Source organism: Bos taurus, chromosome 5 (genome assembly GCF_002263795.3).
Source record: "Bos taurus isolate L1 Dominette 01449 registration number 42190680 breed Hereford chromosome 5, ARS-UCD2.0, whole genome shotgun sequence".
Classification (NCBI taxonomy): Eukaryota; Metazoa; Chordata; class Mammalia; order Artiodactyla; family Bovidae; genus Bos; species Bos taurus.
In genome coordinates, this window is record NC_037332.1 from 27114927 (window position 1) to 27127379 (window position 12453).

Consider the following 12453-nt stretch of genomic DNA (forward strand, 5'->3'; position numbering starts at 1 on the left):
GCGTCCTCAGAGCCGGTTCAAGGTTTGCTCAGGTGCCCAAATCTGGATTGACCGCTGTACAAATTAGACAAACTGACTTTACATCAGGCAGGATGGTATGGGTGAGAGGCCAGGGAGGGCAGAGCCTTTGGGAATAGACTGATGTCAGTTGGAGTCCTAGCTCCATCACTGTGTGACCCTGGGGGCTACTTCACCGCCCCTGGGTCTTCCAAGTCATCATTTGTAAGCACCGTTGTGATGCTGACTACAGAGAGCTTCTAGGAAGATTCCATGATCACATGTATATAAAGCAGTCAGCACAGAGCCTGGCACAAAGCTGGCACTTCATAAATACTCACTGAGAGAAGGATGTCCAACCCTGATCTTCACAGGAGATGGTCTTGGCTCTAGAAGGCTCCCCTACTACAGGTGGATGGACCATGGCTCGGGCTTTCTCCAGTGGACCTTTGATGGAACCCCGGTGGAGGGGGGTGTCTCCTGTCCCACTGCCATAGCCCTTCCAAGCACTCATTTACTTAGAGGCCATCTGGACAGGTGCATAGGGAGCCCAGCAAAGACAGAGGTCGATGGGGACAGAGGGTGAGGTGTGGATGAGAAGTAGAGGAAGAGGAGGGCAGGGAGAGGCAATGAGGGTGGGGGTGGGGAGAGAGGAGCTGGCTGGAGGAGAGAGCTCCCAGCCAGTCCAGTCTTCCTGCAGCCTGGTTCCCATGACCTGGATCCATGCAGCACCTTCTCATCCCACGGGCCTCCTCAGTCTCTCTGCACGGAAGGGGCTGCTCATTTTTTTTTTTTTTTTTAATTATTTTTGGCTGTGCTGGGTCTGCGTTCCTGTGAGGGCTTTCTCTAGTTGCAGCAAGTGGGGGCTACTCTTCGTTGCAATGTGAGGGTTTCTCATTGCTGTGGCTTCTCTTGTTGCGGAGCCTGGGCTCTAGAGCGCAGGCTCAGTAGCTGTGGCACATGGGCTTAGTTGCTCCGTGGCATGCGGGATTGTCTTGGACCAGGGATCGAACCCTTGTCCTCTGCACTGGCAGGCAGATTCTTAGCCTCTGGACCTCCAGGGAAGTCTAGGGCTGCTTGTTTTTGCAGTGGCCAGTTTTCAATTGGTCAGGGTCAGCTTGGGCCTGTGGGAATCACGAACGCCCTCTTCACTGCCGTTCCCCAGATTCAGGATAGCAGTCTCATTAGAGATTGAGAAGAGAGATAAAGATTCATCTGATTTCTCCTCAAAAGTGGCAACACCAAAGCCTGGGCAGGATGTAAGAATGAATGTCTCCAGACCTAGTGTGTACCAGGCACTGTAGGTACATCATCTCATGATCTATGAGATCATCTAAGATCTATGGGTTCTGAGACATTAGGTGACCTGCCCAAGACTGCACAGCCAGTTAGTAGCAACAGGTGGGATTTGAATACAGATCCACTGCACTCAGTGGGAAAGACTTTAAGTTCAAGCTTAAAACTAGGGTATTGTATTTGAAAACATTGCTCTGAGAAGGGGCTCATAGGTTTCATTATTCTGCCAAAGATGTCCCCATCACCCCATTGTTCCAGCTCCTGCCCCAAATGCTGAGACTGTTATGGGAAAACAGACATGGCCTGTCCTAGTGGGCCAAGCAAACGACTGGGCAGCAAATGGAGTAGCGTGGCACACAGTCAGGACCCAGGCTGGAGAGTGCTGACCTAGAATCTGGTAAATGCAGGCTGGAGTCCCAAGAAGGAATGGAAGTCCTGAGAGCCCGAGGCAGAGTCACCTGTATTTCGCCTCCAGCTCCATGCCTGGCAGATAGTAGGTTTTCAATAATTGTGTATCAAGCCAAGCTGAGTCTTTTTAAAAACTATTTATTTATTTTTGGCTGCCCTGGGTCTTTGTTGCTGTGCACGAGCTTTCACTAATTACAGAGAGCTGGGGCTACTCTTTGTTGGGGTGCATGGACTTCTCATTGCAGCGGCTTCTCTTGTTGCAGAGCATGGGCTCTAGGGCATGTGGGCTTCAGTAGTTGCGGTGCATGGACTCTAGAGCTCGGGCTCAGTAATTGTGGCGCACAGGCTTGTAGTCTGTTGGCATGTGGAATCTCCCTGGACCAGGGATCGAACCCATGTACCCTGCATTGGCAGGTGGATTCTTAACCACTGTACTACCAAGGAAGTCCCAAGCTGAGTCCTGATCTACAGGTTTGGAAGTCTAGCAGGCTGGACTATGGATTTCCCCTTTTGTATATATGTGTGTGTGCTTGTTAGTTGCTTAGTCGTGTCTGACTCTGTGTGACCCCATGGACTGTAGCCCACCAGGCTTCTCTATCCATGGGATTCTTCAAGCAAGAATACTGGATGGATTTCCAGGCCCTCCTCCAGGGGATCTTCCTGACCCAGGGGTTGAACCTGGGTTTCCTGCATTGCAGGCGGACTCTTTTCCATCTGAGACACTGGGGACACACTTTTCGGGGCCAAGTGCACACAGAGGAATAGAAATGCTGGTGACAAATATACGTGCAGTCTCTGACAGGTTACAGAGCCCTCGTTCCTTGTAATCTCAGGATCTTGACAGAAGGTGAAGGCAAATATTTGTATTATTTCCAATTTATGGGTGAAGCAACTGAGCACCAGAGAATGACTAGCTGCAGGTTTGCAAAGCGTGCATTTGAAGTCAGCCTCTCAGGTTCCAAATTCTGTGGAGTGAGCGACAGAGCAACGGTTGTCTTGTCTGGAGCAGGGAGGCCCCTGGAGGCTGGTGAGATTAGAGTGCAGTGTCGGGTGGGGGGGCGGTGGTGACCCAGGAGGCCCTGGGACACTGGTTCAGCTTCTCGGGGAAGAGAGTGTGCCCTCCGAATGACTTCTGTAGGTGTGTTTGTGACATGTTCAGCAGGTGCAAGAAGGATGGGCCAGTGCCAAAGGCCAAGCCCAGAGATGTTTCAGATTTTTCCCTTTATGCCCCTGCAACCAAGCCCTGCTTTCCAGCACATATAAGAGACCCAGACTGGTGCTGCTGCAGTCAGTGACCTGGCCCCTCTTGCTTCTCCCTGACAACTCTGAGCTTGCTCGTCTCTCTCCAGTCATGATCGCCAGACAGCAGTATGTGCGAGGCGGGCCCCGTGGCTTTAGCTGCGGCTCGGCCATCGTAGGTGGGGTCAAGAAGGCTGCTTTCAGCTCAGCCTCCATGTCCGGGGGTGCAGGCCGCTGCTCCTCTGGGGGCTTCGGCAGCAGAAGCCTCTACAACCTTGGGGGGAACAAGAGCATCTCCATCAGCATGGCCGGGTGCCGGCAGGGTGCCGGCTTCGGGGCTGCAGGTGGCTTTGGGGCTGCTGGAGGTTTTGGCTCTGGTTTCGGCGCTGGTGGCTTTGGCAGTGGATTCGGGGGCTCCTTCGGTGGACGAGGTGGTGCTGGCTTCCCGGTCTGCCCTGCTGGAGGGATTCAGGAAGTCACCATCAACCAGAGCCTGCTGACCCCACTCCACGTGGAGATTGACCCTGAGATCCAGAAGGTCCGGACTGAGGAGCGTGAGCAGATCAAGCTCCTTAACAACAAGTTTGCCTCCTTCATCGACAAGGTGAGCGGCCCCTTGGTCAGATAAGGTGGTAGAAGCCAGGGCTTCTGAGTCCCAGCATCTCATACCTAATCCTGCTGCAGACTTAGGAAACCTGTGGATTTCTCTGGGCCTCTGTTTCCTACCTGGTTAAGGAGAACCGTTACTCTTTCTCTTTTATCCTGTGGCTGGTGGGAAAACAGGCTGCTCAAAGCAGTTCAATGTTTGAATTTCCCTGAGGTTGCTATGTGCTTCTGGGCAAATCATTCAACTTTTCTGGGCCCAGTCACCCCAGCTATAAAACGGGTACATCGTTTCTCTGCTTTTTCTCTAGATTTTGGTTTCAGAAATAACATGTTTAATAATATAGTTCATTCATTCTAGCTAATACGATTGCTTAACTACTGGCACTTCCGATTTTGGGGCAGAATAAAACCAGGCTGCTTTCTCAAATGAGAGAGGGACTGACTCCAGTGGCAGATTCCAGGGCCCACGAGGACCTCAGAAGGTCATCGTGTTCATCCTCCTGACTGGGCAAAATTGCTCATTTTGGGGTCTTTTTGAAGAGGGAGTGGGCTGAATCTCTCCTTTTTTTTTTTTTTGTAGTCTACTTTCCTTCTCCTTGTAAGGTCTAGAGGTTCAAGACTTTTGCGCTGTATGCCATGTTTATGTGTGATGGATAATAGTAGACAGATTAGTTCCACAGAGTCATTAATTCCAAGACGAATGACCGAATGGATGGGTGAGCACATTTGGCCCAGGGTGCCCTGGTTCTCTGTGCAATGAAGTCTCAGTTCTCTTAGATGAATGGGGCAAGAATGAACGATCTTGGCGTAGATTGAATGGGAATATTTGTTCTTGCTAGCTTGAAGAAATCCCTAGTAGCTTAAAAGGGCTTCACTATGACTCTAGGACCTACAGGTGCAAAAGTAAGACTGACGGTTGGGTGCTTACTTGTCTTATCTCCCATCATCGGTTTAAGTTCAAATCATGATCAGTCACCCTTATCTGCTTTCTTTTCTATTCTGAGGCACATAAAGTGGAAATGTCATGCTACACCTTGGTTTATCTGGCTAGATCTCTTCCTAGAGGGAAAGTTCAGGGAAGTTCCCTTGCAGGACTGAGTCTATGAGACTCAGAATATGTCTAGTGCTGGATCTTAGACATTTTATATTCCATTCTGCACAGGTTCACAGGGACACACGAGGTCCATTTATAAGAAAGCTTGTTTAAAAACATCTTCAGTGAGTTTATGATTCCTTTGCCTTGGGTGAGGTCACACTGAGTGCAATAGCCCCTAGGCTCTGGTTGTGTTTCCTGAATTTGTTTTATTATTTCATAGAAGTTCAATGTTCTTCTCAGCAATTCTTCCCAGGCCTTCTGGACCCCTGTGGTCCAGTTGTTCTTGCTGCACAGTCAGGCCCCGATGCGTGGGCTCTGCTCTGTTCTTCCCAACACATGTGGCCCACTTGCTTCCGTGGAGGGGGGGTGCCATACTGACTCCAGCAGATGGTGCCTGAAGTTGTAAGGTGGTGGCCTTACTCTGAAGGCTCTTGGGTTTCCAGGTTGGCTTGGGTTGACTGGGTTGGTGTGGTCCAGCCCTCCTGCCAGAGTTTCAGGCTCTCATCAGTTGGTTGGTGCCTTTGTTAAATACAGGTGCGGTTCTTAGAGCAGCAGAACAAGGTGCTAGAGACCAAGTGGAAACTCCTCCAGCAGCAGACGACTACCACATCTGTCAAAAACCTCGAGCCCTTCTTTGAGGCCTACATCAATGCCCTGAGGAAGCAGGTGGATTCCTTAGCCAACGACAAAGGACGCCTGCAGTCTGAGCTGAAGATCATGCAGGACAGCGTGGAGGACTATAAGACCAAGTATGTAGGGAGCGAATGCCGTCCAGCAAATCTGACTGTGCCCCGGCCAGGGGCTCCTCTTCAGTCATTTAGATTCCCAGGCTCAGAAGAGACCCTGAAGAGTCAGGGATGACCTCCAGTCTGTTCTGCATCTACATGGTCACTTTTTAAAATAGGATGTCATCAGCTCTAAGTTGCCCCAAACAGAAAATGAGTGATAGGTCCAGGGAGCTGGGCGTGGCATATACCAAACAGATGGAAAGTAACACAGCAGGCTGAGGAGAATACAGGCTGTAAGGAGAGATGGACCTGCTTGGCATACTGATTCTTCCACTTACGAAGCTGTGTGATCTTGGCCGGCTTGCTTAACCTCTCTGAATCTTAGTTTTCTTCATCTTTATTATTATTATTTATTGGCAGCACTGTGCAGACTGTGGGATCTTAGTTCCCTGACCTAGGATCAAACTCATGCCCCCCTGCAGAGGGAGTGCAGAGTCTTAACCAGTGGACCACCAAGGAGGTCCTTCTTCATCTTTAAAATGGGAATAATAGTTCCACCTTATAGGTTGAGAGAATTAAATGACATTAAATGAGATAGAGAAAGCAGGTAGCGTAGTGCTGGGCGTACAATGACCATTGAATGCATAGTAGCTTTTAGTATGCTCATTATGGGATGAAACAGAAAAATACCAGCTCCCTCTCTCAATTCACTCTCATACCAAAGAAAAAGAACTGGAGCATTGGCAACTCTCCTAAGAATTTAGTCCACCTAATAGCCAAAGGACAGCTCTTCTACTGAAATCAAATCAACCAGATCATGCTTGTTCTCCTCCTCACACCTTATCTCTCGCAAACAGTCTTTTTCAATTTTGTTTTTCACTCCTCTGAATAAACTAGAATCTAGACTGTTATCTCACACAAGGTCGTTACTCAGCAAATGTAAATGAAATTAATACCTGCATGAACGTGGGGAAATGTAGCCAATCAGATGGATTTTTTCCAATAGGTGTTTGAAAACCAGCAGGAAAGAGTGAGAAACACTGGCCCCCTGTGGAGCTGTTGTCTTTTCTTTCTCATCCCCCCTCCCAGGTATGAAGATGAAATCAACAAACGCGCAGCTGCTGAAAATGACTTTGTGGTCCTCAAGAAGGTGAGGGTTGAAGGAGGGTAGGGATGTGCTCCCAATTCCCTCAGGAGTGGTCTTTGGCTTGAATCACGGGTTTGGTTCATCCTGACCTTCTCCCCCACGCCCCGCTCCACCCTTCCTTAGTACTATCCAGACCTCACTGAATTAGGAATTAAGGCTGTGAAAAAAGCCCATATGGATAATTAACTTCCATGTCTGCAGGTGGCTTTAGGGGCAGAACAGGCCAAATAAGGTGAGGCCCTTACCACCTCACCTGGTGCTACCTGTGTGTCACATAATGCCCCCTGCCCCTCATTGGAATGCTTGTACCTTATCTCTTATCCTCCCTTCTCCTCTGCAGGACGTGGATGCTGCCTACATGAACAAGGTGGAGCTGGAGGCCAAGGTGGATGCCCTGAACGATGAGATCAACTTCCTGAGGGTCCTCTATGCTGCGGTGAGGACTCCATCTTCAACCCCCTCCATTTAGGGAAGGCCTCCACCTGTGAGGCTGCTGGTTGGAATTGACAGTCCTTTGAAAGGACTCCAACTCCCTTACTTCAGGGCCATGAGCTCTCAGCAAGATCATGGATAGAAAGGATTGAAGTGACAGATTCAACTGAAACCGAGAGATTCTCTAAACCAGAGGTTGTCTTAGAGGATTAGATCTGAAGTTTGCACGGGATAGAAGTGATTGCTGTCTAGCATTTCTCCAGTGAGAAAGATCATTATTTTCCCTTCCATGCCAACATACTTGAGCCTCCTGACCTGGAGTGACTTGTGGTCCTCAGGGAGCAGGGAAGACTACAGGCATTGCTCTTCTGTCCTGAGATGTCACCAGCCACTTGATTTCTACATAGAAATTTACCCCTCCTCCTCTTCTGTATACTTTGGGAATGCCAAGTCAGCTCCCATCTGAGCCTGTGGCATGGCCATTTCCATGATGATGGTGGGTCTCTGGTGTCAGAGATTAGGGAAGACCCTCCAGTAGGCCTGATATGAGACATTTTCCCTGCAGGAGCTGTCCCAGATGCAGACCCAGGTCAGCGACACATCCGTGGTTCTCTCCATGGACAACAACCGCAATCTGGACCTGGACAGCATCATTGCTGAGGTCCGGGCCCAGTATGAGGAGATCGCCCAGAGGAGCAAGGCTGAGGCTGAGGCCCTGTACCAGATCAAGGTGAGTGCTGGGGGTCTTTCTGGAGTTGGTGGCTTCTGGGGCTCTGCTTTTGATGTCTGTGAGCAAGCCATCATCAGCTCGAGCCCAAGAGAAGTCAGAGGTAAACTGATTCTTCTGGGCGTCACTGATCCTGGTCTGCCTGGAGATTATGTGACATTTTGTATTACCCCTGCCACCTGTGGCTATTCTTGCTGAGTTCATTGGAGGATAGACCTCACCCAAACAACCCTGACCCTTGCTTCCCTGGGTCTCAGGTCCAGCAGCTTCAGACCTCAGTGGACCAACATGGAGACAGCCTGAGGAACACCAAGAATGAGATTTCAGAGCTTAACAGGTTGATCCAGAGGCTGCGGGCTGAGATCGAGAACGTCAAGAAGCAGGTAGGTGTCACCTCTACCTGAGAGCCTCACTACAGGGCCAGGGGCCCAAGATATGTCTCAGAGTAGACAAGCAGACAAGGCATGAGGCTGGAAGACTTTGAGCTGGTCTGCAGGGGATTTGTAGCTCTTTGCACAAGGAAATGGCAATCCACTCCAGTATTCTTGCCTGGGAAATCCCATGGACAGAGGAGCTGGTGGGCTATAGTCCATGGGGTGGCAAAGAGTTGGACACGACTTAGTTACTGAAAACGGACAAGTCATACCCAAATCTTTTCAGCAGTAACCTAGTTAGCATAATATGACACCTCAGTAAATAAGGTTTCTTGGCTCTTTTTCATTGTTTGTTTTATTTTGTTGAATTGGTGGACTCTAGCAGGAGTGAATAAAATGCATGAGTCAGGGAAGGTGGGGAGGACAGACAGAATCCTAACATCCTAAGCCAAGTAAAGTGGCTACAGGAGAGGGGACAGATTTCGAGGTCTTGACAACAGGCCCTAATGATTGACTGCCTGTCCCTTGCCATCGTCTTCAGTGCCAGACTCTGCAGGGATCCGTGGCCGACGCAGAGCAGCGTGGGGAGGTGGCCCTAAAGGATGCCTACAGCAAGCGCACGGAGCTAGAGGCCGCCCTGCAGAAGGCCAAGGAGGAGCTGGCCCGGGTGCTGCGAGAGTACCAGGAGCTCATGAGCGTCAAGCTGGCCCTGGACATCGAGATTGCCACCTACCGCAAGCTGCTGGAGGGCGAGGAGTGCCGGTGAGTGGGGAAGGCAGGGTGGGAACAGGGGAAACGGAGAGGGTCCAGAGCCATGACCAGTCCAGGGCGCCTCTGCTGCACCGTTTGCTTCAGTGCTGGTGTGTTATAAACCGGGATGTTACATGCAGGTTCACATTCAGGCCTCAATTCAGCTTAACAAGGGGGAGGGTGCTTGCCACCGGCTTGTTGAATGAAGCGTGGCTCCAGGCTTGCTGAGGTTCACTGCTCTTTCTCTCACCTACAGAATGTCTGGAGAATGCCAGAGTGCTGTGAGCATCTGTAAGTACTGTCTGCTCCCTACTGTGGCTGTTTGTTCGCCCTGGTTTGGGGTGAGATTCCCAGTAACAGTGCTGATGGAGTTACCTTGTTCTTGCCTTTTTCCCGCAGCTGTGGTTGGTGGAGCTGCCAGCGCAGGAGGCCTCGGTGGAGCGTTAGGAGGCAGCTCTGGATTTGGCCTGGGCTCTGGCTCCTGCGCAGTTGGCCTCGGTGGAGGGTTAGGAGGCAGCTCTGGATTTGGCCTGGGTTCTGGCTCTGGAAGTGGCTTTGGATTTGGTGGTGGCATCGGCGGCAGTTCCAGTGGCAAGATCATCTCTACCACCACCGTGTCCAAGAAATCCTTCCGATAAAGGAGACGGGGGCCCTGCAGCCCTCTGCGGCCAGCCTGCCCAGCCCTGGTGTCTCTGCTTCCTTCACCTCTACCTCCACTCTCCTTTCCTGGGGCTCATCTTACCAGTGTCACCTCAGTGCCAGGACATGGACTCTGCCCTCTTAGAGTTTGGTAGCTTCTTCCCATTTGGGCTTGTGATCCAGCTGGAATGGGAGAGGTGTCGGCTGACTCTTTACCTCCCATTGACAGAGGAGAATCCAACCAGGTGCCTCATCTCCAGGATTATCAGGGTCATGTGTCCCCTCCCAGCCCAACGCTGCCTCCTACCAGATCCTGCATCTCACTCTACATCAGGACCAAACTCCTCCATCACCGGGCAGCAACCGACCCTGCAAGGTCGGGACAAGAACCCCTGAGTACCCTGTCTACTCTTCTCCTTCCCTTTATCCATCTTCGGGTGAATCTTCAATAAAACACCTTTGTCATTCATCTCTGAGCAGTTGTGTTGTTCCTTGGGAGAAGTCCCCAGAATTCTGGTAAAAGGGAAAGAGGCTGGGGCCCAAGGGATCTGTCAGTCCCTATTAAGGTCATCTGCCCAGATTATTGGGAGAGAAGTGCGGTGTGTGAAGCCTGAAGGCTGCCTTCAGAATAGGAGCACAGACTCAAAACAGCCAACAGTTGTACAGAGACCGCTCATTGCAGGCAAGCAGGGCAGTACCATTTCAGTGCTGAGACTCAGGCATCTGGAGGGAAGGGGTGCAAGTGTGGAGGCATGGGGCGTAGGGCAGGTATGGGGACAGGCAGTCAGGGGTCTCCACTGAATACAGAACAAGAGGTTATGGCGCTTATGGAGAGTTCATGCTTAGTGTCTAGCAAGGCCTCCTTGTCTTCATGGAACTCCAGGCACCGGCTCTCCCTCCAGGTCAGCAAGGCTTTCAGGAACTTGTTGGCACAATCAACAAGGTCACGGTTGTTGGATGGAGCAGTGAAAACACGTTGCTCTAATAGAGCTCTCATGCCGAGCTCACTTGCCCCTGTCCTCAGGTGACTCTGTCAGGGTTATCTGAATGGCCGTCCCTGTGTGGTGGGAGAGTGGAGGCAGTAGAGGATGCCTGACTGGGGCCAGCCCTGGAGGTTCTGGTTGGACAATCGGAGGTGGGGGTCGGGGTGTACAGCCTTTGGGGACCCTCTGTTCTGGACCGATGATACCTGGAGCATCACCATCTTCCCTTCTTCAGCAAAGTTCCAGTGTGCGGTCTGACCTGTATCCCTCTTGCTGTGTTTGCAGGTTGCACTCCCCTCCCCCCTCCGCTGTCAGTTGGTGCCTCCCACCCTCCATTGCCAGGGAGTGTCTGCAGACTCCAATCGTTCCACATGGTGCCTCCCACCTTACTGTGTGCAGACGAAGGGCACACGGTTTGCCCAGGCTGGTCTCTGCTCACAGGCAGGCTTAGGGCAGCAGGGCAGAGCAGTGAAGGGTGCACCTCAGGGGCTTGTGCTCCCTGGCAGGGGCCTCCTACCAGAAGCAGCCGCTCCCTGGGCTTGCTGGCTGCTCCTTCACAAGTTAATCTCCGCATTGTCCCGGGGCTCACTCCGTGGGCAGAGCAGGAAGTCTTGGACTTCTTCCCCTCACTACACCCCTCCCCTGGGTTGGATGCTGAATAGGCCTTTTCCCTGAGCTTCTGGGGTGGAAGGAGGAGTCAAGGATTAAAAGCAGGGGAGGGGCTTCTCAAGTTCACCCCCCAGGAAGCTGCAGGTCACAGTGAGCCACACCAGAAGCTGAAACCCAGAAGCCTGGCAGATTAATGCGGGCGGGAGCACAGGAGTGTCACTGCGGGGCCTCCCAGGCCCTCCTCAGTTGAATTAAACCACTTGCAAAGTTAGATCGTAGAGGAGACATGTACGTGTGTATCTTTGCATAGACAGGTTTGTATTTGTAGGCAAGCAGCTACGCAGATGTGTTTTTTTTTTTTTTTTTTTTTTTAATTTAATTTTATTTTTAAACTTTACATAATTGTATTAGTTTTGCCAAACATCAAAATGAATCCACCACAGGTATACATGTGTTCCCCATCCTGAACCCTCCTCCCTCCTCCCTCCCCATACCATCCCTCTGGGTCGTCCCAGTGCACTAGCCCCAAGCATCCAGTATCGTGCATCGAACCTGGACTGGCAACTCGTTTCTTACATGATATTTTACATGTTACAATGTCATTCTCCCAAATCTTCCCACCCTCTCCCTCTCCCACAGAGTCCATAAGACTGAAGGAAAAACATAAATACAGTATTCTAACGCATATATATGGAATTTAGAAAGATGGTAACAATAACCCTGTGTACGAGACAGCAAAAGAGACACTGATGTATAGAGCAGATGTGTTTTTAAAATTTATTTAAGAAGACTCCTGTTTAACATAAAAGAGCCCCTTAGGGAGGTGGCTGAGGGAGCTGTGACCCCCTTTGTGGCCCCTTCAGGATTCGGTGCTAGGGCAAAGGGAAGGGTGGGCCGAGAGAAAAAGGTTTCACTTTAGCACCTGCTCCATCTTTTGCTGTGTTGAAGATCGGGACTCAACGGTAGACTCTTTCTCCCATGTTGGTGAGGTGGTGAAGGGGGCAGGTATATGAACTGACAGAGGGCGGGACTCTAACCTTTTCTGAGAGGCACCCTTTCTTCTAGGAAGTCTCCTGGGAGCCGTTCCACCCTCTTGGCTCACCCTGCTGGGTCTCCCTTAGGCCTCCTGGGGCCTCCTTCTGATCACACTCCCTTCTCTGCATGCTGTTCCGAGGCCTGCAGACTTCCTCTCATCAGACCGGAAGCTTTCTGTCAGAAAATCCACAGTCTGAGGACTTCGGCTGGACAGGCTTCACTGCGGGGCTGTCTCCCTTGGGGAGGACATAGCTTCATGTGACTGTGGGTTCATGAGTATGGGGGTTGTTGGGGAGGCAGACACGCCAAGTTCAGACTTCCCATACTTTCAAGAGAGTGGCAAGAGCAATGATGTATGTGTTAATTGCTCAGTCGTGTCTGACTCTT

General features: G+C 51.1%; 1 protein-coding gene across 1 annotated transcript; it reads left to right on the forward strand.

Moving 5' to 3' along the window:
* The first annotated feature begins 2996 nt into the window (after positions 1 to 2996).
* KRT4 (keratin 4) lies at positions 2997 to 9908 on the forward strand. The gene is given in 9 exon segments (NM_001098385.1): positions 2997 to 3544; positions 5177 to 5391; positions 6460 to 6520; positions 6858 to 6953; positions 7515 to 7679; positions 7934 to 8059; positions 8592 to 8812; positions 9057 to 9091; positions 9200 to 9908. Coding segments are annotated over 9 exon segments (1650 nt in total). The 5' UTR covers positions 2997 to 3052; the 3' UTR covers positions 9439 to 9908.
* Positions 9909 to 12453: the final 2545 nt, after the last annotated feature.